The 26,172-nt window shown below is 38.1% G+C and overlaps 2 protein-coding genes across 4 annotated transcripts; both read right to left on the reverse strand.

Moving 5' to 3' along the window:
* Positions 1–809: 809 nt before the first annotated feature.
* sprn2 (shadow of prion protein 2) lies at positions 810–4,803 on the reverse strand. Its single transcript, XM_041787424.1, has 2 exons — positions 4,741–4,803; positions 810–1,348 (listed from the first exon to the last, which is right to left on the reverse strand). Exon 2 carries the CDS (start codon positions 1,332–1,334, stop codon positions 810–812), a length of 525 nt encoding a protein of 174 aa, XP_041643358.1. The 5' UTR covers positions 1,335–1,348; positions 4,741–4,803.
* A 364-nt stretch (positions 4,804–5,167) lies between these two features.
* On the reverse strand, positions 5,168–25,583 carry rassf2b (Ras association domain family member 2b). Of its 3 annotated transcripts, none has more exons than XM_041787997.1 (11): positions 25,354–25,583; positions 18,249–18,304; positions 14,824–14,888; positions 12,703–12,778; positions 12,383–12,534; positions 11,276–11,391; positions 9,812–9,951; positions 9,486–9,639; positions 9,241–9,362; positions 8,052–8,149; positions 5,168–7,850 (listed from the first exon to the last, which is right to left on the reverse strand). In XM_041787997.1, exons 3-11 carry the CDS (start codon positions 14,865–14,867, stop codon positions 7,781–7,783), a joined length of 972 nt encoding a protein of 323 aa, XP_041643931.1. In that variant the 5' UTR covers positions 14,868–14,888; positions 18,249–18,304; positions 25,354–25,583; the 3' UTR covers positions 5,168–7,780. The 3 variants fall into 3 exon arrangements, with proteins under 3 accessions (XP_041643931.1, XP_041643930.1, XP_041643932.1); XM_041787996.1 differs by having other exon boundaries at positions 9,812–9,954; positions 25,354–25,581; XM_041787998.1 differs by lacking the exons at positions 18,249–18,304; positions 25,354–25,583 and adding an exon at positions 14,140–14,243 and having other exon boundaries at positions 9,812–9,954; positions 14,824–14,864.
* Positions 25,584–26,172: the final 589 nt, after the last annotated feature.

Genomic DNA, 26,172 nt, shown 5'->3' on the forward strand with positions numbered 1-26,172 from the left:
ATGTGGAGCAAGCCTGTTTTCAGCTGAGCTGCTGCCAGCATGAGTCTAGCTGAGCAGATCAGAGTGACCCAGACAGGAAGTCAGACATGGGAACACACAGACCACTCAGTCAATTTCAGAATAAAAGACCAGGTACAGACAGCAAATTGTTTATGCTATCACTATATCATACCTGAGAGAACTTGGTATTTCATAGACTGATCTAGGTGGCACCAGGTGGGCAAGGACACGATAGTTGGAGCACAACTGGGCACACAAACCTTGAGGATATTGTAGGTTAGACTTACATAATAATTCCTCACAGGAGCTTTAATGCTGAAATAAACTGAGAAATGGCATTCTCATACATAGCTGCTCTTTAACCCTAGGTTCTGGTGTTGCTTCATGAGGTAGGCTTAACATTAGCATAAATTACAGTAGATTTATTCCCATCTATATTTACAAGTTGATCATGAAGGATAGACAAAATATTATAAACCATCAAAGGTATAAAAACACTGGCCACATTAAAAGTAAGGGTATATGTGGGAAAAGCTGAAGTTAGTCATCAAGTTTAATGATCTTAAGTTTAGCAGAAGGGCTTCATTTTATCATCACAACTCCAGTCACACTGATGTGGTAAACGTCAAATTGTTTGTCTTCTCTTCACAGACAGGGCAGTGAAGTGTGGAGAAACACACTGGCCACAGTTTTTCTTTGCTCCAGGGTCATATTTTGGGTCATCTTTGACTTTAAACCACAGCTCTGCCTCTGTCAGGCTGTGTATTTGTTTTCAGTCAGGGGCTTGGCCTGTGCCTTTGTCTCCAGCTCTACATGAGTGCCACCCAGTGGCCCATCAGCAGGGACATCAGGGAGCCGATCACTATGATGATGCTGTTGTAGATAGGCCCGCTGGATGCTCCTCCGTAGTAGTACTCCATGTCTCCAGAGCCCTCCTGATCATATCCAGGCCTGGGTCCATAGCCTCCACCTCCATATCTGGGGTAGCCATAGCCTCCATATCCATACCCTCCACCATATCCTCCATATCCTCCATACCCTCCATACCCTCCACCATATCCATACCCAGGCCGGCTCAGGGCGGACCCCAGCACTGCTCCTCCTATGGCCCCTGCTGCAGCTGCTCCAGCCACTTTCCCTGCACTGGGTCCGCTGCTCTGGGCAGGTCTGTAGGCTCCACCGCCTCCACCCCAGCCCCGGCTGTAGCCTCCTCCACCACGACCAAAGCCGCCACCTCCTCGACCTCCACCACGGCGGGCCTCAGAGCCAGGTACCAAAGCAGAGAGGAGCAGCAGGCAGAGGGCCACAGTGAGGGGGAGCCTCAGGCCAGACATGATCTCTGTATCCTCTGAAAAAAAGTCAATAGAAATATTTATCATTGGAGAACATTTACACAGAAAAGACTTGTTGAATTTAGCTGCACCTGCTGTTTAATTTTGTCAGTATTTAAAGCCTTTGTTTAATCAATGTGTCAGTGCCTTGGTACTGTTAATATACAAAGTTAATTATTATGGGAAAATCAAACACATTAGACTAGAAAGATGAATAAACATCAAGGAGTAGCTTGCATTAACTTATACTACAAATAAAGGCAATCTCAAATACAGATATTTGTCATTTTGTACAACTGTTACATGTCGTTGCACTTCTAAGTAAGAAAAAACATGTCCATTTAAAAAAAATACAAGTTAAAAAAAAAAACTTTTAAGCATGCATTTTGAAAATTTGCCACTCTGGGATGTTATTACTTTCCTAATATTGTTGTGGTTTTATGTGACCAAATGTAGCACAGTTTACACAAGGGATTCTCAAAAGCCCAAATGGGACAAGTACTGGAAATCAGTAGTAGTTAGAAACGCAGTGCCACATATATTTATTTTTATACTTAAACAATCTTAATTTTATCATCTCTATTAAATAAAAAAATATTCTTTTATTCTTTTACTTCATGTCAGACAAGCAGCACATAAAATGAGGCTAGTTATTCTTGAAAAATTCATAATCAGTAAGGAAAAACTGACTCAGACATAAATACACCTTTATTTAAACTGAATGCCTCTTCATTAAGAAGTGAGACTGATGTTCTTTGAGTGGTACTTTCCTGAAGGCACACAGGTCATAATAGACTGTTGAGATGTTCTCATCACAGCTTTAGTCCTACAGCGTGATATTTTTACGCTGCTGATGACTTAGAGCTGGACGGATCACTGGTCTTAATCCGGCTTTTTGAAACACATTTTACACAAGCACCATGACGATTTCACCCCGAGCTGATCTGAGATCAGAAACAGTCAATAATCTCTAACACTCTTCCATCTGTTTGATCAGTGGACTAGACCTGCTGCTGTGATAACAAAGGCGACAACGAGGGACTCCTCATGGCTGTTAGTTTTTGTTTCCTTTGTTGAATCATGGAGAAAATACAAATTAAATATGTAACTGTTATTTATAGAAAAATATAGAGTTTCAGTGTTTTCTATAATGTCTTACATGTAGAGATCCTAAAATAAAAACATTATTTTACACTTATTTTAACTTAATATGAAGTCTTTATAATCAGGATTATTTCAAAGAATATTATGATTTGGGCTTAAATGTAAAGATGGAAATGTAAATATGCTTGAGTAAATATCAAATATAAAAGTAAATATAATAATATGAAAAAAGCACATAGATACATCTTTTCCTTCAATGATGCCTACATAATTTTAATATACACCAACACTCTTCGAATTATCAATATATACATAAGATAAATGACAACGCTTGCTTGATCATCTTATTGTTTTTTTAACTTTATTTTTAATTCCACAACCCCACTCCAAACAAGCATTACCTCGATCTCTTTTTTAATGTGATGCATTTCTTGTAGCTCTTACCTGACTATAGATTATTTTTTTTGTTTATACTTTAGCATTTTTACATGACAGGGTGACACATAAATCCAAACCACGACCATGAATAATACCAACAACTAAAAAATAAAACAAGAAAGACATTAACGCATTTCATGACAATAAAACATATAAGGAGAAAATAGAGTACATGTTGTAAAATATTTCTTTTAATATCAAACGTTCCAGATTATCCTGTACAGGGCTGACATGAGTTTCAGATTAAAACAAAAACATAGAATTTAATTGCTCTGATTTAAATGAATATTTGTGATGCTGAGATGTACTCCCACACCTGAATTGAGAAACATTTTTGATAACCTCCTAGCTCTTGATGTGTACACATGTAAGTAGAGTTTCTAAAAATAATCTCCTGATTTCCATTAACAGTCACAAGTTTCCCTCACTGAAAATCTCTGCTGTGTAAAATGTAAAAAAATCAAGTCCTGATTACACCGCTGCTGTTGAACATTTTGTCTGACACCTGTCCTTACAGGTAGCATTTTCACACATTAATATAACCATAAAGAAATGTTTCATCTTGGCCCTGATGTTAAGATTTTTAGAGTGCTGAGCAGTATCCACTGCACTCCGATATATATTATACTATTTATAACAGCAGTCTGTTATTAATAGCAAAATAAAGTATATTTTGATGAGTAAAATATTACTGCTATAAATATGTAAACATCTTTAAGTTTAGACTTGTTATAGAGTATTATTCAGCTGGAGGTTTGACTATTTAGTCCTGCGTAAATGTTCTGAATCCTCTTCCCACCAATGACAATAGCAGCTATAAGCACCATGACATCATTTTCTGTGCCGTCAACAAACTCCCCAGACTAATCTGTGTCCTCCTAACAGGAGAGTTCAGCTATAATTACACTGGGTCAGTGGGAATAATCCAGTCACTCTCAGATTATAGCTCCAAACTCACTAACAAGATCAAAAGAATTATCATCATCATCAAATCTGATCAACAAGGAGCACTCTTAAAAGGCTCATCATGTTATTGACAGCTGAGGTTTTACTCATTCTAGCAGCTAAGGACATTTCCAATACATCCAGTTCACAACAAGAGAGATTCATTCATAAAAAAGGGCTGAGAAAAAGACAGAGCAATACCCAAAAGTCTTCAAAAGTGAAAAATCTGTGCAGTTTTATGACTATCTTCAAATGTATGGCCAAGTCAAAAATGATTTAAGCTTATGCTAAGACAAAGCATTTACAAGAACAAACAAATGACAAATAAGTAATACATTGTATGAATTATGATTTTCTATAAAATCATAAAATGCTTTAAAAAACATTACATATTTTTCAAATTTGTTTCAAAGGCTGGAAAATATGAAAAGTCAAAATGTTGTATTGATTTGTTTTTTTAATTATTATTTTATTTTTAATTCACTTTTGGACATTTGTATTTAAATTTAAAGCCCTTGACTGCAGCTTTGCTACAGTATTTTAAAACATTTTTTCTAAACTGTATGATTATAAAAAATGAATAAATAATTGTAGCTTGAATGATGTTTTTGTTTCACTGTATACAGTTTACAGTGAACTTTGAAAACTCTCAGAGCTACTTTGAAAAACTGATTACATTAGTGACAAGTGTATGACGTTTTATCAACTTAAAAAAATAGGTTGTCAAGATAATGTCAGAGCTTAACTTCAATTGACTCAACTTAATTCAATTACTTTTTTATCAACATTTTATTAGATCTTCCAACTATTTTCTTTTTACAGTGAGTGTAGAAATCCTGTTCTGGTCCAATAGGTCCTATAGGTAAACAATAAAGAACTAAATGATCCACAATGTGGTTATAGTAACAAAAATGGTACTCACTTAAAGTGTTGTGTTTCAGGTGATGATTTGTCCTCTGCAGAAACCAGAGCAAGTTTGTACCAGTGTTTGCTGCTCAGACTCCTCTGACAGTAAGAAGTGTGTTTCAGGGCCAACCTGTTGTCCCACAGACGATCTCTGTCAGGTGGAGTGGATCACCGCGTCTCATTCTTGCTCATTGGCTGAGTGAGCGTTTAAGCTGCCGTACGCACCACATCACACATAAATACCTGTGAGTGTGTTTCTAATTTAGCCTCCATTATTCAACGCCCCACTGAGAGGATCGTCCAGAACACTTAACGAGCTCTCCAGAAGCTTCCACTACATCTAGTCGTAAATTATACAACCAGATTTAAAGGTCATTATGTAAGGAGCCAAAGGAGGCCTTCAGCCCAGTGACCTGAACAAACAGAGGGAGATTACACATGTATTTATATTCATCTTTTCTAAACATAACTTTGTTTTATTAAATAACAATCAATGACAGAAAAAACTCCACAGTTTACAAACAGTGGAATGAGTTTTTCACATCTTGAAGGTTAAAGTTCCTTCTTTTCTTCTTTTTTTTTGGAAAAAGACACAATACAAAAGCAGGCAAGAGTCACTAAAAATACAAACATGCACACTCTCAGAAACACACGCACACACTTGAAGGTATTTTTGACAATGATATAAAGTTTCAAACAGACAGCATTAACGTACATCAGGGTATGAAAATAACTTTTATAACTCATCAAATTCACCAGTCAGTCATTAGTTGATCATTATTTTGTCTTTCTCCGAACACAAACAAACCACTCGTGTTGCTCATGGGGAAAAAACTGTGCTTTAAATGCTCATTCATTCATTTACAACATTCTTCCATTAAAAATCCACAGCAGAATTCACAGTCTTTTATAAACTCACTCTGTCATTTTACCTAAAGCCTTGTATCTAAAGTCTATCCAATGTTCTTTTTGTTAGGAATGCAGGGCTGCAGTGATACCAAATGTTTAAGATTTATTGTGATTCTTATAATAATCAACATAATCAATGCCTGTTTGGATACCAAGGTTGACAAATTTCAACATATAGGGTCTAATTACTGGATAATGTCTTGCTTTAATTCTAAATATGCAGGCAAACTCCTGCACGCTATCCAGCCAGCACAAGTACGCTGGCAACAATGCTCTACAGGTGCTGCCAAGGGATTTGTACAATTAAATCAGTGTGCTCTCTCTCTCTATCTCCCTCATGACGGCTTTATTTAAAAATATAACTACAGATCTATAGATTATTTTGTAATTTCGTAGGTATTTTTTTCATACTATTGATTGTGTTATCCAAAAGTATGAAGGTATTGATAATTTTTGAACTTATAAGAATGATGACAATGATTTCTCTTAACTGTGCTTTAAAATCTCAACAAGACGTCTTTTTAAAACTATATAAGGCAGTGATGCAATGAGGCCAAAAATGAAGAAAAGACGCGAGGTGTCACAATCAGGACAGATTGTGTCTTATAAAGGAACAGTTTGACATTTTGTTGGACGTTTTAGGATATAATCTTGTTAAATATATGGCTAAGGGCTTGATGTGAAGATTGGTGAGGCTCTCGTGTCACTACACCAAATTTAGAAATTAAAACCAGTGGTGTCAGTGAGGCCTTGGCCACTTTAAATTCCATGGCTAGAAATAGCCTGGATCATAAACCTGAAACTTAAAAAACATTTTTGATTATTTGAAAATAAAGAGATAAAAAATTTTTTTGATTCATTTGGTCTAAGCACTGTTTCCCAGCAGTTGGGTTGAATCTTTTCTCAAATTTTCAACTTATTTATCTCCTTTACTCTTGATTACTAAGTTGTTTTCCCCAAGATAATGAGATAATTCTTCAAGAAACTATGAGAACTTTCATGCTTTCTTGGGAAAATGAAGTCAAAGGTATAATGTATGCTTGGATGTGCTTTTCAAACATATTTGTTTGTCCTGCCACCTGAGGTCAAAAGTGCAACATTCTTTATTAAATAAACTGAGTGGTTAAAAAAAGTCTTAAAATTGGACTGAAAGGTTTTGTGAGTGGATTTTTCCCCTTCAGACAGAACCCACTTAAATATTTCCCCTTGTTATTCTGTGCTATGCTAAGCTACCCAGATGCTGGTGGTGTTTACACAAACAAAAATAAACATCTAATTCATGCCAAACAATACCAGAAAGCATTTAAAAATGTCAAAATAAACCTTCAGATTCAATCGCAAATGTTGTCAACATTCAGCATGAATGACTGCAGAAAGACTGGACACAATAACAAGAACACAAACAGATTATCTGTTCACGCAATTCTCATCTACCTTGTGAACTTCTCAGCTTTGAGGATGAATAGAATTCTGGATTACAATATGTTACACATTTTCAAACAGTAGGGAAAATAAAGGCACACAGTCTGATGTGAGGCCAGTGTTGTATCTGCTGCTCCAGCCTCAGCTGTTTCACATTTAGGGTCTGTTGTGGCTTTACTTTACTATAGTTTTAGCTTGTTTTTGCTTTAAAAACATGGGATTTCAGTGTTTGTGCTTGGAAAAACATTTGAACAGGCACTTTACTGCAATTGTATTCTAAGATTTTGTGCTTTAACTTAAGTCTGGGCATCAGTTCACTGTTTGGAGGGTAGATGCAAAACAGGAAGTTTGCTTTAGGCTCATTTTGTCAAATACTGTGCTGTAAAAATGACTCAAGAGCTGAGGAATGTCTTTCTGAATGAACAGCTTGTGACACATGAAGAAAAAAAGAGCGATCTGGACTGAAGAGTCTTAAACAGACTCTGTGGGCTGTCATAACCCAAGGATATTGCTGAAAAGAAAACAACCAACATGCACATAATTTTTGCATGTTTGAGTTTTGTCTGTTTGTTGCATTTTAAAAACAAAAGTCCATGCAGATGCAGGAGCTCAGAGGAGCAGGTAATCAGTGAAACAAGTACACTGAGTTCTTATTAGCTGGTTCTTGGTCACTCGGCCTGCAGGGTGCGATGATGTAGGAGACTTTTTACAGTTTGATGTTAAGTTTACATACATGTGGCCCCTTCTGGAAGACAACTGAGCTGCTTCTCAATTATACACCGCAGATCAGTATACCTGAAAACGACAAGACAAGAAAAGGAAAGAATCAACATATGCTGGGCTGAACTGCACAGATTATTTTAAGTAATTGTTTGTATTCTTTATTTGCTGATCATTTGTTTGGTGAATAAAATAGATGAACACTTATTCAAAGTTAATCAGCTTATGAACACAAACATTTTGGAGATGTTATAGTAGAAAAAAACATTAAATTACCTTCTTCTGAGTTTCTGCACTTCTCTGTCCTCTTCCTCCTTCAGTTTAGTGATGAAACTCTGCAGGACAGGCATTTCAAACTTGATGTACTGTGCCACCTGGTGGACAGGGGGAGAAATAGCAGGACAAAGCACAATGAAAAATTAAAGGGGAGCCATTAAAGGTACGATATGTAGAATTTTCACACTGTCTACACTGATTAAGAAAATGATGATTCCTGTGTATATATTTTTAGTGGAGTACTTGCATTATGTCTAATATTTCCAACAATTTTCAAAGCCAGAGAAATACTTGTGATTTCCAGTGTCTTGTCGTGGCGGCCACCATAACAGAGCCACAAAGACATGTAAATCACTGCTGTGGAACACTGGATGTTACATCAAAGACTTCTTCATAACAAAATAGAAGCTGCCTTTCTGTTGCTGTATCTCATTCATGTTTTGTGCTGATTACTTGTTTATTTCCTGCTATCAGCTATGCATTCTTTTTTTCCAAATCCTCTTTGAAAAGTGGAACATCCCCCCAACCCATGGCCTCGGTAATGTTGTGGCCTCACCTCTTACTGCTTTTCAACAAAAACTGCACCCCATAAGGAGTATTTACTTAAAGGTATACCACCACATTTTGTTCTGTTGATGAATTTCACATAATTAGGGGGAAAGCTGTGGCCTCACAGGGTGCAGGTGGCCTGGTGGTTACCTTGCATCCCATGTGCAAGGGAACCTGGGTTCTGGTCCAGCCTATGGCATTCCCCACTTTTTCCACTGTCCTTCTCTATTAATAAAAGCTTGAGAAGCAATCTTTAAAAAGTGGCCTTCCTCACTGGTTTAGCTCAGTTAGAAGAGGAGGCATAAGTATGCAGATGCTGCAGTCCTTGATGCACTGGTTACAGGTTTCAGTCCTGATCCTGGTGCTGTTTGGTGAATGTCTCCCCCACTCCCTCATCCCAGATTTCTCCCTCTCTAGCCACACTATCTCATAAAGGCAAAAAGCCCCTACAAAATATATTTTTTATTTATATCATTTGTCATCTATAGTCTAGTTTTGATTGAAAGCCCCCTTGCAGCAGAATTTACATACTGTGAATTTGAAAGACGCAGACAAACATGTTAATGTATTACAGTCAACTATCTGAATCTTTTTGCTAAACTCTTTGTAATTAAATGTTAAGATTGACTTGATGATTTACATCATACGTGACTTCTTCTCCCAGATCTTCTTCCATGAGGAAAATCTTGCAGACCTGCTCACATGGACCCTGCATCACTCTCAGCACCAGAGGATAGTCACTCCTTTTCAGTTTTACACGCTCTAAAACATCAACAACAGCATAAAATCAGTGGTTAAGAGAACCAAAAATATTTTTAAATAAAGTGTATATTGAAATCCACATCTTGACAAACAACAGCTAAAGAGAGAAAAATCAACCCTAACCTCCACTGGCATGGACGAGGTATAGAGCAAATTCATCTGGGCTGTTTTCAATTTTAAACTTGTTGAGGAGAACTCGGAGAACCTGAGGTGTGGTCATGCAGCTGTTGATCCGCACGTTTGTCACTGAGCCATAAGCAGGAGTAAACACTGCTGTCTAAGGAAAAAAAAACACCACACATTAATTCACTTTCCTAAAAAACTTAATGCACATGCTTGAATTCAACCACATGATCGACCATTGTGGATCTGTTTGTACTTGTGATTTGAAAAGTTTAAAAAAATCACTTAAAAAAACGTGTTAATGATTTCTTCAATTGTGGTTTCACCTTATGGTTGTAGAAGTGTCCGTTGATGGAGAATCGATGGCGTCTGATTTTCCTCTGGTCACTTGGTGATCGCCGCTGCCCTCGTCTTAGCACCCCAGCATCACTCTTTGTTCTTAGGAGCTGAGCAGAGCTCTCACAATCTTCTGTCCAGTCAAAACAATGTCAAAGGATTATTTAACATGAAAGGAACACAACAATTTTCTTTCATTGCTCTACTGAACAGAATCCCCAAACTCTGTGGCTTATCTATATAACTGTGAGCATATTGGAGCTGACTTTTTCCTTATGCTTTTGGGTCAATCGTGGCGTACGTCTTTGTCTACATTCTACGTCTACATTCAGTATGTGCCTTACTCTACTCACTGAAACCTCAGTCCCTGTTACCACCAAGTTTTCCTGGAGGTCTGTTGTAGTCACTTGAGGGTTTTTCACAACCTGCCTTCTCAGATATTTGGTTGCAGCCACTGATAGCTTCCTTTTTTCTGCCCATTTCCAGGTAGTGTCAGCACTGTTTCTGTCACTTTGAACTTTGAACTATGCTTTCAGTGGTGTCTCTAGGAACATTCAGTGCCTTTTCTATCTTTTTGTATCCCGTTCCTTGTTTGTGAAGGGCAGTGATCTCTTCTTTTAACCTTCTTACAATTTATTTGACTTTGCCATATTTCTAACATGCAATCAAACATAACACTCAACAAACCCCTTGCAGTTCAGGTATTTCATGTGTTCAAGTGGCATTTTCAGTTTGATTTGGAGAAACTACTTGAAGCTGTTGCTGTGTGGAGCTATCTCAATTCCTTTTATTTGATTTGATCAGTGCAAACAGCTGAAAGTCTGTAAATTTTAAAAATAAACCTGCTTTGCAATGGGGGTTGAATAATTTTGATCGCAGCTGTATGTGGGATGAACTGGAGACTGAGGCCCATGCCAGAAGACCATCAAAATCTGGAGGGGCTTGAGAGATTGGCCGAGGATGAATGACCTGGAATTCCTCAGGAGACGTGTCTGAGACTTGATGAAAGCTACAGTAAACAACTGCAGGCTGTTATCCAGCAAAATGAGACACAACTGACTATTAGCATCAGGAGGGGCTAATAATCTCAACCCTGGTAGTTGCTTTTGTTTGAAATAATATCGTTTCTGTGTCCAAAGTAAAATAATGTAAGCATTCAAAATAAAACTAGGATGTTTGGAAAAGCTGCGTTGAAAACTCTTTGCTCTGTTCAGCAGCACTCGAGAAAAATGGAAATTTTCATAGGGGGCTAATATTCATCATCATCATCATCATCATCATCATCTGTAGATATGAACGTAACACAACAAACAATAGATATAAACGTGGCCATATGTGCATCTATTTGTAGATTCTTCCATGGCAAGGATGCATTTTAGAAAAAGTGCCAAAAATGGTCAAACCTGAGGCACATTTAAAAACTGCCATGTTTAATTGTTATCAAAGCCACTCACCATCTGCAGGTTCCTCCATCACACCGTTGTTCTCGGGTTGACCTTCAGGTGGCGTCACTTCCACAGTGGGTGGCGTCTGTTCTGTGGTCTGCTGACCGTCTGTGTTATTTGGGGAGCTTTAAACAGAAAAACAGAGCGAGTTGAGAAGATGGCCAAGACACTGCAGAGAAACAACTGAAAATACTTTTGAGAAAGTTTCACTGTTTTCAGACCAAAGTGAGCAGAGTTACTTTACATATTAGTACAGTTTGTAAATTTGGCAACAATATGAGAAAACGACCTTGTCACAACTACAAACTCTGATGCAGAGCTGCATCATATCATTGAGATAAAACTTGAGGTACATGTACGGTATATACAAACTTCATTGGTAGAGTTTATTTGTGAGAAATGGTCCTGGAAACTGCTGTTTCTATGCTATGTCTGAGATTTCCGGTCATTTGTGAATTCCTTTCCAAGCATATAAATCATATCAGAGTGGATTATTCTGCCTTTTTGGAGGTATTTGTTTCAGAAGTAAACTTTAATTATTTATTTATCTTTTGCTTTAAAGTTGACCTCTTTGCTGCTACTAAATACTGCTAACAGACTCTGGCTGATTTAGTTCCATCTATGTTGAAGTCAGTTTTAATATAGTATTTATGCGTCCCCCCCTTTCATTCAGTTTGTATGAATTCAGTCTGTATGAAACACCCAGCTGCATGCCCTTGAGCTCTGTTTTCCCTGGATAACAGATGAATCAAGAGCTCTTCTGATAAATGGGATTAGAGAGCTGAAATTACGCTTCAAGCCCTTTGTCACAAATTGATTTGTGGTAGCTCGAGTCAAAATCTAAGCATGTAGCCAGAGGTGTAGGCTGAAATGTTGACTTTGTCTACACTGCTGCCAAACGGTTATGCATCAAAGACAAGCGTGAGAAACTGATCATGCTTATGTAGCACTGAGCTATATAGTTAAATCAAGCTACATTTACACGCAGCAATGAAACATTTAATTGAATTTTCCATCAGACAAACTAGACATAATCTATATTTGCCCTCTGCTGACCTACTGTGCATCAACATTTCCGGTCAGCAGGGTGTAACTGGATCTGTCTGCACCTCTTACCCTTGACTATCCAGATTGCAACCCGAGTGCCAGGACGTAGAGGAGGGGGGCGGTCGGATTCGCTCATGGTCATCTTGCATCTGAAGCCTGATTGGTCGGCGCAAGCCCCAGAATATATTCAGCAAGCCCTCGACAATCAGCTCTCCCTCTTCCTGTTGGCAGGGAGGAGCCGTGATCAATATTAACTCAGACATTAACAACCTAAAATGGACAGTTATTACCCCTCTGGGTGTGGGGTTAATGGGGAGGGGATATTATATTACAAATGATTCAAAAAGGGTGACAGGAAGTGGTGAAGAGTGGAGATGTCTTTGACCAACCTCTCTGTGTCTGAGCTGTAGATTCTGTCCTTCATAGTAGATGTTGTAAGTCTTCAGATGTGAGAGGACTGTGACCCTGGAGACACAGATGTTAAATCACTAAAGAGGAAAGCTGTTTAAAGGAGCATTACAATGAATTCAGTGTTATCACATGTTGGGACACTGACTTGCAGCAGTCAGATAAAAATTTCCCGTAGCTGACTTTTTTCATCTTTTGAGAACAACATGTTAAATTCAGACTGATAATGTAGTTTCTTCCACTACAGGTCTTTAAATGGAAAGAAAAACAAAATATATACAATTTGATGAAGTCTTGAAGTAGAATGGAATCTGAGAAAACTATTCCCGTCTCTGTTTATCTCCCTGACTGGACTTGGGACATGAATTATGGTAATGTACATTTTGGCACTTAAATGAATTCAATGGAAGTGAAAATATAGCTAAGAAAATCTGTTTCCCAGTCCCATCCTCCACCCCCATAACTGGTGAGTTATCTATAAAGCTGGGTGTACACTCTGATTTTCCAGACACAGATTTTGAGTTGCAAGACTCACTTGGAAGTTAGGCTGACATTCAGCCAGATCATACGTCTTTGGTGCAGGTCTGTCTGATGGATTTTTGGCATGTTTGATATTTTGGTCATACAACTGTGACAGCAAAGCTGCAAGCAGATTCTCCAACTCCGGGGATTTTTTTCCTTCGTACTGTTGGACAGCATCTTAAATCACCATGACAAAGGCAAGAATGCTTTGCTCGTACAGTGTGGGCGATCAAGTCCTTCACAACCATCAGACTGTACAATATCAGCACATAAATTGTGCATGATGGTTGTGCGCTATGAATGTATCAGTCGCACAGTGTGATCTGATCTCCTACCACGACTGTTACAGAGTCGGCTTGAAATCGCACAGGGTACACCAAGCTTAGGGTTTCCCTGACTGCTAGTTTGATTCAGACCTGATAATGAAAAAGCAGGGTGCTCAGCACTCACAGACAAGGTTCAGATCAAACACTCATTTTTTTAGAGGAATATTTGTCAATATAATGTCAATATTGGCAATCATTAAAACAAGTTATTGTAGTCCAAAATAATGAATATTGTTACATGCTGTTAACTGTGCAAAGCAGATGAATTCGCCTGTTTCCGTGTTTCCCATTGGCGAATCCATCTTGCAAAGCTCCCATCTGAACAGATAAGGTCCTGTAAGACAGTGGCAGGACCAATCAGGAGTAAGAGGCAGTACTATTGGGCGCGGCGGAGTCATGACGTAAGCGAGCAGCGACAAGAGGCCGGTGCAATTATGGTGGAAGAGAGATTAGCGACACTGCTAAAGCGTCAGTTTTATCAGAACTTGGTGACATTTATCTGTTAAAAGATGAACAAAGAACAGCAGTGAGTTGTTTTCTTTTCAAAAATGACAAAAGTCGTGTACTGACATGTCTACAGTCGCCATAGTTCGCATTATGCAGTTCTCTAGGGAGTTTCCTCCTCGGTAGTAGTGCAAACCTATGGCGTCACGTGTTTTGTTGCTCTGATTGGCCTGTAAAGATGAGACGGACAGAATGTTCATCCAATCACCCTCCGAGTTTTTTTTCAAAGGCTCTGCCCTTCCCCAAACATAGTGTATGGGAGGTTTTCCAGATGGGTGTGTGAAACTAATCTATCTGGTGTGTTAGGTTAACACGCTGTTGCTTAAAGGGTAGAAATCACTCAAAACAAATTTTGTGAGATGAAGATTAAGATTAAGATTAAGACAAGTAAGATTTTTAAATTTCAAAACTTGCCTTTGCCATGTCTGCATGGCTCTTATTTAGCTAATAACAATGAACAAGAGAGGCTTAAAGCAGTCCTCTGCTGGTTGAAAAAAGCATGCATATTCAATATAAATTCTTTTCAAACTTGATTTCAATTGTCAATCATTGTACCAACTTTTTAATTAGATTTCAACATATTGCTACTTCATTGTTGGCAAGTTGTCTGCCATAAAGTAAATCAAACACAATTTGGAAAAACAGTCTAAAAATGGACCATAGTGTAAATGAAAATGAAAAAGAATATACGTATAAAGCCTGTTTGAATAGTGCATGTATGTTTGTGTTTGAGATGCATTCAGTCCTTACTTGCTGATGAACTTGTTCTCTCCAATCTGAACCCCGTCATCCATTCTCAGTCAGCATGAGAGGAGCTGAGAAACAAAGAAGCAACACAGAGTTAACATATTTTTTTTCCGTCTGATTAAGTCTCATGACTCCTCATGACCTGCTGCCAGACAACAAGAAGAGAGGGAGCAGTCTGAGGAGGAGATGTAGCTCTAGACAGTAAAAAATAACAAAAGTCTGTATCAAACTTCCTGTTAATGTATTTTCTTTAACATACAGACCTATTCATAGCTAAACCACCAGTTAAACAGCTGCTCCTTTTCATCCTCCGCCTGCCTTTACTACATCATTATGTCCCGTCACCACTTTAATTCTCTCTTTATGTCTTTGTCTGTTTTTAACACATGAACACTCAAGAACACGTACGCACACATGCAGCTGTTTTACATGGCACTCTGCCACCAGTGCCCCGTGGAGTTTCCTTTCCTCTTTGCAGAGCAATGTGTTTGTGTATGTTTGTCTTTGTGTGTCTGCAGACGAGGCAGGACAGAAGCCTTGAGGAAGAAAATGAACAGGTGCAGCCCACATGGGCCACCCGCCGCGCCAAATCATGTCAGCTGCTTAAACATTTATCTCCGAGAGGGCTACTGGCCACACACGCTCAAGAGTTTATCTGTTATACATAAATCTACAACAATATGTCATGGAGTTTCTTTCCATAAATACAAAATCCCGATTTTAAACACTTGTTAATTCCAAATACTTTAATTTCAGACCTTCTTGCCATGCAAATAAATCACAAGTGTGACTCATGGAACATTTCAAACTGGTTAAATAAGTTATTTGTCTTTTGCCTCTGATCACACTTCATTTTTTTTTTGTGAAATAACACTGCATTGGTGCTTTTTAACCACTTGCACTATGGTGTTAAAGATACACTGAATTGGTGGATTGGACAACATTCACAGTTCTCACTCACTACTCAAAAAGAACATTTTAGGCATCCCAAAACTTTCCTTTAACTCTATCATTTCACCAAAAATGGGATTTTTATGAGTATGCTAGCTCATGACCACAACTAGAGAGTACTGATGCCCCTTTACATCAGTTTAACATCTGTATCAGCTGATTTTGGACCTGTTGTTAAACATTGGCCCTTCTGCAAATACTGTGCCATAAATCAGTGTCAGTAGCTGATGTGTATCTGTTGAGTCACACTGATTTGAAGCAGTCATCAGTTCGACAAACACTGGTTTGTTTTCATGGCCAATAGTGGAAGAAGATGTTAGAAGTTTGGATGACAGATCAGTGACATACAGTTTTTAAGACATATTCCAGAGAAATTTAAAGAGGAGGGACTATTAACAGTTTAAAAAATATCAAATCATGTCAAAAAAACAGGATAAGTTTGGAGGAAATAATCAAATAAACATCTGTATGGATATTAGCAATTGGCTAAATTGTTATTTTAACAACAACATTGTTATTTCAGCCGTATATTGTGTTAAGCACCAGTTAGCAAATGTTTGCTCACAAATGCTAAACTTCAATGTACAGCCTACATAACAATCACTAGAGCTTAAATCAGGCTCAAAATTATTTCAAGCCTGACCCTACCCAGACCTGCACACACTCTTCCGGCACGTCCCGGCCTGTACCATTAACTGTATTTATGGACCTCGGCACGATTTGAACCAGAGACGCACAGATGCATTAGTTTAACATTTATATCAGCACCAGCCTTCTGCAAATAATGTGGCATGAACAGTGAGTAGTAACTGATGTTTACACAATTTGATGCTGACATTTAGATCAACTAACTGCTGATTTAATTTAAGATATTTTTTTTGCAGGACAGAAAGAGTTAACTGTTTGGAAAACTCTGGTCTTAATGATAAAACATGAGAGAAAATGTTGGAAAAGTGGGATTCTGACACCAAAAGAAGTACTGAAAAACATTGGTATTGGACACTGGCTATGTTATTAACACTGGTAGCTGTATTGATCCTTGTCTCAACAATCGGTGAATCCCTAATTCTAACACATTTCTTTAAAATACACTGGCCTTTAAAATTTACTAAATCTTAAACTAAAATTCAGAGTTGCTTGAATGACAGAAATCTGTTCAGATGAGAGCATAATGAGGAGCATATATTACAGACATCACCTGTTTCATGTTTATGCCTACACTAGTCTCCACTTACCTCACTGGTATACTGAGCTGGATAACAACAGATAATCAGCTGAAGTTTTTACTTCTTTTTCTTCAGTAGATGCATTATTACACTCCGCTCTCCCTCACTTGTCTCCCACTGTAATATTTCCGTGTGTTTCAAGGCCAGCTCAGACTATTTCCGAAGTAATTCTGCCAGATTTTGGACCAACTGCAACATTGGAGCTCATCGTCAAAACTTGGGCCAAATTTGGAGTGTCAAAAACAACAAACGGTTGTAGTATGGCATCATTAACGGCGAGTCCAAGATGCCCCACAACCACGATTTGACAAGACTAGCATGTCAGAAATTTCTTGTGTCGTCATCTAGTTTGACACCCTGACCTGACATCAATGACATGAATCCTGACGCCCACCTATAGGAGAGCGTTTGCTGCTTATCTTGGCATCTTCATTTACAAGAGTCCCTACTTTTTCTCCTTCTGGGCTACTGATGAGCACATTTTATTTTATTTCATTTACATTATCACACGCATACCTTATAAGTTCAATCAGAAGGAGAGCCAGTCCATATTGTTCCCCTTTTGATACAGCCATAATTGTTATCCATAGCCCAATTTCTAATCCATAATTGTTCGTTGTTTTTGTTTTTTTAATGAGCAGAGGACTGCAACCCAATCCAACCTCTAAAGCTACACACTGGTAAAATTATAGTTAATGCTACATAGTTGCCTCTCATTTTAGGTGCTACATTTTATTGTTAAGCTATTTTTTTTATTTTTTTATTTTTTTTAGATTTTGAGTAATGAACGCATAATAATTGGAAAACCTGCTTTTCATCCAAGACAGCCTGATACATAAGCTGAGACCTTGAAAAAAACAAAATAAAAATTACCCAAATGACAAAACTCCTGTCTGAAAAACAAATTCACCTTTTTAGTTTTAAATAAAGAAACCTTAACCATGAGACAAAAACAAGTACAATAAAATATATGACTGTATGTCCACTTAGGGCCTCCATACGTCACAGACGTATTACCACATTTTTTTCCAGGCACACATTCTGACCAACTGAAAACAGCTCTGTGACCCACTTTTGGGTCCCAATTCATGGGTTGAGAACCACTACTCTAGACCACCAAGTTCATTGCCCTATTCGATAGCAAGTCCCTCTATTTCATACAACAACTAACTAAATGTTAAAACAGTCAAACAGATATGTCTGCCGAATGAGACCATACACGTCAGGAACAAATCTTAACAGTAGTCTTACCGTAGTGTAGACGATGTGTGATGCTGTTGAATAACCAGAAGGAGGGAGCTGCAAATCTGGAGAAAGAGAGTTAAATGTTAGACATGTAAACCCTGAATGTACGCTCAGGTGATGGTTACAAATGACCCAAGGGGCTCTCTCCATGCAAATGTGACAGTGAACAGATGAGAGAGGAGTGGCGGCATTTAAAGGAAGTTCTCCCCTTCCGCTAAATCACTTCCTTCTTTACTCAGTAAGTCACACAGGAAGCTGACACTCGCCTTTACACACATTAAAACTTCCTCAATTCAAGAAACTCTGATTAGCTATCATACTTATCCAAACACACACAGGCACACATACAAAGCCTGATAGGATCTTGATTCAATTAGTCCTGATCCAAACAGACCTTTATCTAAACACACTGTAAACAAACATATTAATGAAGTTACAAAGCAGCGTTAAACTCACAGTTCTGATAAAGCTAGCTGTGGCTGTCAATCTCTGGAATAAATGTGTCTGATAATTGTAGAAGGATTAAATATTAAACACCAATCAGCCAGAACTCCTGCCAAGGTCTATTAATATTTCAGCACCTATATTAGTCCTGTCAGATGCTCAAAAGCTAACCATTCACTGTCACAATGGAGATCATTAGTCTTTAATGGTGCGGTTGGTCAAGGCCGGCTGTGATCATAGACTCATTAGCGGGGGGTGGCAGTGGTCTGAGACAGACGTGACGCTGTCTGCTGTAACTGTCTCGTAAGTCAAAGTGAACTTTAAGTCAACTTTGTAATCAGATACCAAAAATCGATCACTCCACTGAGATGTCAACCTCTGAAACACAGATCAAACAGGCATTTAACCTTTAAATCTGCTGCTCAAAACTCACTCATGTTGTGATAAATGTGGTCCCTGTTGGTGAAAACATTCTTGTTTTGGCTTTATTTGTGTGATAACTTCATATGATTCAGAAGGGATTCCAACTGTTTACTTTCGCTCAAGATCACAGCGTTATGGCAAACCCCATGATAGGAAAAGCAGTGAGCTGGGAGACATTTTAGTGCAATATTGATACTCAGATACGTATCATCTGGAGTTTGTGTTTATTATAATAATAATATTTGGACAATGCTTTGTTTTCCCTTGCGGTTAAGACCACCATAATGGATGCTCTGGACTTTTGAAAACAAGTAAATTCTCATGCAAATATAAAACCAAACTGATTGTTTTTACACTAATCCTGGGAATGTATGAAGTGTCATTTCTTATTAAAAGACAGGAAACCCCTGAAATGTTAGATTTCATCCAAGCACAAACATCCGTAGAAAACTTTACCTGAAATCATTAAAACATTATTTAATTTAGCAGCTGGGTGATGGGTGACAGTTAATACCAATATTCTGTTCTGAACACATAAAAAGTATTCAGATGTAATATCTGCTTCCAGGAACAAATCAGGATTTTAAGGAAAACTGAGGTCATGAGTCAAAATCCCTCAAAGCAAAGCTCCTTTTTAATTCCAGAAACCAAAAATAGCTGAAGTATTTTAATCATCATGTCATTTTCTGTAGATTACTGTTTCTCTAATTATTTGGCAGACTTGATCATTTACGTAAAATGTCTTAAAGTAAATCAGTTTGGCTCTGAAAACAAAAGGATTTTTCTAAGATTATATTTTGGGCTTTTTGCCTTAATTTTGATAGGACAGCTGAAGAGAAAGGAAATACTGAGATATAGAGTGGGGAACGACATATACCAAACAGCGATGGGATCAAGATTAGATCTTGTGACCAGTGCGTCAAGGACTCTAGCCTCTAGGGGCCCCTGCTCTAGCATTTAAGCTAAACAGACAACCAAGTAAAAAAAACAAAACAAAACAAAAAAAATTTGCTGAAAAAGTAAAGTCAGAGTTTCAATTGATGAAAGTATATTGTTTAAAGTACAGGAGGTCATGACTTCAGTACGGCAGCTGTTGCTAGTCAAAAAGATTGGCGAACAAAGAACTTCTAACCTATTGTGCCATGATAACCACAAAAAGAAAGTTTCTGACTATCTTACAGACATATTTCTAATAAAAACATAATTTCTTTAAAGTAGGGATGCACCGATCTATTGGTTCAACATCTGTATTAGCCAATATACATCAGCCATTGGCCCAATTATGTTGCGTAATCAGATCTGTTACCAATATTTTGTATCCAAAAAGTTTTATGCTGGCATCTGGTATATCTAGCCTCTGAATCAATAAGATATTTTTATAGGACAGAAAAAGTGACCAGTTGGAAAACTCTGATCTAATTTTATGGTCAAATGTGAGATAAAGAGTTGACTTATAAGGAGTGTTACACCAAAAGACGTTGGTACCGGCATTGGCTTAATTGTTATATTAAATATTGGCTTCAGTATTGACCCCCTTTTTTTCAATTGGTGCATCTCTACATCAAAGCACTATAAGCTGCCAAGTATTGATATTAAAAATCAATATTCTGTCTGGATTTTAAAGCTCAACTACTGCAGATTACTAGAGCGTACATATTGGCAATTTAAGATAGGGGTGTAACGATCCATCGTTGTATATTGATACATTGGTTGGTTGATTTATTGTCCAATCAGATCAATAGAAAGTCAAAACATCAATCTACACATCATCTTCAAGCTACGCTCCTACAGTTTCCACCCTCCAACAGTGTCCTCAACAAGCTAGCGGCAGCAGCAGCTTAAAATCTGCAGCTGAGGGAAAGAAGGTACCCACTCTTCTCCCAGCTGTGCGGACATATTTCAGACAGAGACCACACTAGGGCTGACTTCTTGCCTTATTTTGCCAACTACGTCTGCATTTTTATCTGTACAGAACCGCTGTATGAGATCGTTCATGGATAAGAGCCTCTCTTATCTCATTTTAGCTAAAGTAGCACAAGTGGTGTCTGACACAGACTCTATGGATAAACAGAGAGGGAAAAGTCCACTGCTGCTTGCTGCCTTGGTACACAGATTGATGCCTGACATCAGATTTATATCTTGATTAGATTTCTAATGAAAACATAACCAGTCTGAACTAGAAGTGGTTAAAGAAACAGGACAGCTGCTTTCTTCACACTCATCCCCTTTTGTCTTGATATGAGGCTGCTTTGAAGGGTCATTTGAAATAAAACTTTGCTTTAACTCCTCCATTTATCAAAATCAAGATTGCAATAAATTAAAACTAATGTAAATTCATCACTGTAACATCACATGCCACATATTTGACCTAATTTAAACCTCATAATGTATAAAACAAAACTACAAATGAACTATATGCCACATTAATAGACCCTGACATAAAGTATGAGGGACTAATAAGACAGAAATAACTATTCAAGTCCACATGTGTGTAATTAAGTTCAAGAAAAATACAGAAACCTTTTAGTAATTAAATTGCAGAAACTACTTTTATTCTGTAACCGTGTGAAATTTGTGCATAAAATCTCCAGATATCGATTGTAGGCTAATATATCAAATCAAATCAAATCAAAACCGGAGCGTGGCAGATTTTGTTATATCAGAAAATATTGTATCCTTGTCCAAAATATCGATATGGCATTGTGATGAAACAGGTGATTTACACTCTAGTTAAAGGTGGGACATTTATGCACAACCTGCGATGTGAAGTACAGGAGGCAGAACGGTGAGGCAAGGTTTTTGAGCTGATCCACTGCAGGAGTAACAGAGATGTAATAATGGTGGCAAAATGTAACGCTGGAGCTAGCAGGGTGCAACGGTGTTGTATGTAAGCACATGACTACGCCTATGTAGGTGAAACCTCTGCTCTGTGTTTACACGATGTGCCTCGGGCGCATCGACAACACTGCAACCCAGTGTGAAACCACAGACTCTAACACCAATACCGCACCACTGTGGATGCAATGTGTAAGTGAAAACATGTCATTATGTTGTAACTTTATATTTCATGGGCTACGCCATCTATTTAATTAATTAAGAAAAACATAAAGATACTGCAAAGTAACATCTTCATGTTCACTTATAGCTGACACCAGGGCTAAAAATATGGCAACTCCTGTTTTCACTAACCCTAAAATGGTTCAGTCTATACTTAGACTACACAACGTCACACAGCCGAAGTGTAGCTATATTACTTCTTTTGTTACACCAAAAGCCCAAAACTCAGAAGGTTTTATTAGCATGGCATTTTGAGAAATTACTAAAACTATCTAATGATGCAGGGCTCAACCAATGTTTACTTTTCAGGGCTGACACTGATAGCAATTATTAGAAGTTCATGAGACTGATGACCGATATTTGGAAGGGACATGCATTTACAGTAAAATGAGCCTCAAGTGTCAGTCAAATCAGTGTTACATTTACAACCTATGATAGGCCGCCTTAAAGCTAGATTACTTCAGCACTAACTATGAAAGATGAATATAGTGATTACTCGTAGGATGTCTAGCCAATCAGATAGTGTTGTGGGAGACTGTGGAGAGTGAAACGGCACCAGAGGAGAAGACACAACATCCAGTAGAACCAAAGTAGGGCACTTTTTAACTAATTAATCAAATCCATAATTAGTCAAATAAAACACTGAAAGAGATGATCAGCTAGATGACGATAATTAGTAAACACTTAGAATGGTGATATTTCTTCTACAAATCATTGCAGCTCCTTAGTCCACAATTTGTCTGTATTAAAATGACTTCTTATCTAGTAATACCTATTCAATCATTATTTTCTTTTTGAGATCTGTTGTCAGTTCTAGGGGGGACTAAGTCTTGTTTCTGCGGATATGATCTGTATTACATTTAGACAGCAGAGAGCTTTTTCTGTCTTTAGGACTGAGAACATGCAGCCAAAGTGACGCACAGATAACCGAGTCTGGTCTCAGCTGAGCAAGGTTATAACAGTTTTTGTGTTTGATTTCAGTTTAGTTTTTATTAGTTTTGACTGCTGGTTTGTTAGTTTAGTTTAGTTTTTATTTTGCAAAAGTGCTTCGTTTTAGTTTAGTTTTTATTAGTTTTAGTTTTTTATGGATGTCAGGGCTGAGTGAACGCAATACATTTTTAAAGACATATTCAAACAGGCTATTCTTCACTTATCATTTTATTTACTTGATGATGATGTTTGAATACAACTCCAGACATAAAACTACCACTGTGTGAAGTCTTAACCAATCAGATCAGGCATTTTTACACTCCCCAGACTCTGGTGTAGGTGCCAGTCAGAATGGTTGTGTCAAAGACTAAAACTAAGGATATTTGTCTCCATTTTTATTTTAGTTAGTTTTGTAAGCGCACTATATAGTTTTAGTTAGTTTTCATTTTTTTTGGTAAAGCTTAGTTTTTATTTAGTTTCAGTTAACTAAAATGATTTTTGAATTTTAGTTTTAGTTATTTGATTAGTTTTAGTTAACTATAACGACCTTGCAGCTGAGGGAGCTCTTCTCTGCACAAATGTAGAACTCCTTTTTCAGTCTCTTTTTAACAACATCACACAGTTCTCAGCCTCCATCCTCCCATCTTTCCTCATATATTTACACCTCTTTCACATTCATCTTTTCATGTTTCCTGCTGTCCTATTTTCTTGATAGGAAAACTCCTCCCTGCAGTCTTGTCTGGTTTCTTCATTCAGCTTCCTCACCCCTCTTCTTGTGAAAGACAAGAAAGGCCTGCACCATGCTACTGAAACTCATGACCACTACTTCCTGACACCCCCCCCCCCTTTCATTGACACACATGCACGTTTGTTTTCTGCCCTCTTGCCCTGCTGCCTCTGAACCTCCTCTGTCAAAGTCTTTGGCCAAAATGAAAGATGAATAGCTTTAAACCTCCTCCTGTCCTGCTTTTAAATCCACCGCTACCCCTGCCTCCAACCTCTACATTACTCCTGCTCTGCCTCACTATTGTCACCATTGTCATAGCAACATCGAAAACATCTAAGCTCCAGAAACTAGCTCACAACATGGAGCCAAAAATAGTATGTTTGTCTCTTCTGCTCCTTATTAGGCACACAGAGATTGTTGAAAATGTTGCAAGGCTTGATATGAATCTACATATGGTGCGCAGAATCTCTGGATCAGTTGGAAAATATTTTTTGGCCCTGAATTGACTGCAGAACTGAAACGATTAGTCAGGAATCTATCTGCAATAACAGGGCAGACACTGCAAATATCATTTCTTCCAGCCATTTGAATATGAGTATTTTGGTTTTCTCATTTACCTGTGAGGTTTAACTGAAAGCAAGACATTGAAATATGTTGCAAGCACTCTGAACTCATGCACTTACGTAAAAATAAAACACAGCACCTGGCAAAGATGCCTTCCTTTAATGTTCAACAATGCATTGATCAGTTATCAGTTGCTGAATGAACTTTAAGATCTTCCTGAAGGCTTTTGGTGCTTTAAACTGGAGTGTTTTCACGAAACGCTCATGTTTATGTTGGTTAAATAGCATGCACCCCTCTGCAAATTGTCAATTAACAGCTTTAGCAAAAACTGAATGTTAGAGGTTCATGATGGCAGGGGAGATGCCGCTTTAAACTGTATTATTTTTAATAAAGTGTACATAAGAACCTGGCATCCTAGTGCACAATCCTAGCCAAAACATTAGGTATGCACTTTTATGCAGAGGGTCTCTCCTAAAGCACTGCCTCTGTCTGGTGAGGTTTATGTTTGCTGAGAGGAATCTTAACTGTCTACTGCTTGTTATGTAACCTGTTTTACTAACACATTGCTTAACACAAGCCATGGTAGGGACCAGCTGTGATTAACAAACGTCATTTATGTCCATTTATTGTCGAGATTTAGGCACAACAATCTTTATAAAGTGCTATGAAGCATGTCTAGTGTCACTGTCTGCATACCGTTTAAGTACGACACATACGTCCAACACTCAAGATTTATAAGCAATGTGTGTGTCCTTTTGTGATTTTAAATTAAAAAAATAATGTTTTTATTTCGTTTCATGTTTTTAGAAATGTTTTAGTTCTGTTTTTATTGTGTGAAGAATCACGGTAGCAAACTACACCCAGTCAAAAGCGCCACATCAACCCCATCATCGTGATCAGCCTACTCAGCTACATCGACGCTTCTGTGTGATTCCTGCCGACTTTAGAGAGCATAACTCGGCTTACCTCTCCCGGGGAAGCAGGTTCTCCGATTTAGCAAGCTCTCTGTTTCGGTTCTCCTCTTCCAGCTCCTCCGCCGTCTCTCCTCTTCCTCCTGTGACGGCGGCTTAAGTGTCCATTAACGGTAAACTCCTCGGACAACTCGCTCTCTATCCAGCCGTTGGTAACAGTCACTGGGGCGCGTGCATCCAGGAGCTGGTGCTGGTGGGAGGAGGAGGAGGAGGAGAGCGCGAGAGGTCCATCTGTTGTGGCGGAGCTCGCGGCACAGAAGCGTCAGGGCCTCCGGCCAGGAGCCAATCAGAGAGCAACCCTGACGCCCCTTTGTTCACGCTGCGTGCAGAGATGAATGAAAACACTCCAACAATAGGAGAAACGAGCATGCGCACAACACCATGATGAATAACCAGTCATTAATATTCAAAAGAAACTAAAATGCCTGACATTCTTAATGCCACCAAAACTTCATATATTCGAATAATTATTCAGTTGAAATAAAATAAGTTTATAGATAAAGTCCTCTTTTACGAGATGATCTTGTTTTTGACTTAATATGCGGTATTCAAAGATTAGCATTGGTTTATTTATTTTTTCAATTCCCAATATTTTTCCAAACGGAAATAAGACACCCAAAAAATTTTGATAAAAACAAAAAAAATAAAAGGAGTGGAGTCCAGAAAAATTCGGAAACAGATTGGAAACTATTGTAAAACAGTTATTGTTTTGTAACTAAGCATGAACAATTAATGGCCATTTCAGCCATTTTCATATTTTAAAACGTCAAATATTTGCTTTTTCCGGCTTCTCAAGTACACATATTTGCTATAT

This window comes from Cheilinus undulatus, linkage group 5, assembly GCF_018320785.1.
Source record: "Cheilinus undulatus linkage group 5, ASM1832078v1, whole genome shotgun sequence".
Taxonomy (NCBI): domain Eukaryota; kingdom Metazoa; phylum Chordata; class Actinopteri; order Labriformes; family Labridae; genus Cheilinus; species Cheilinus undulatus.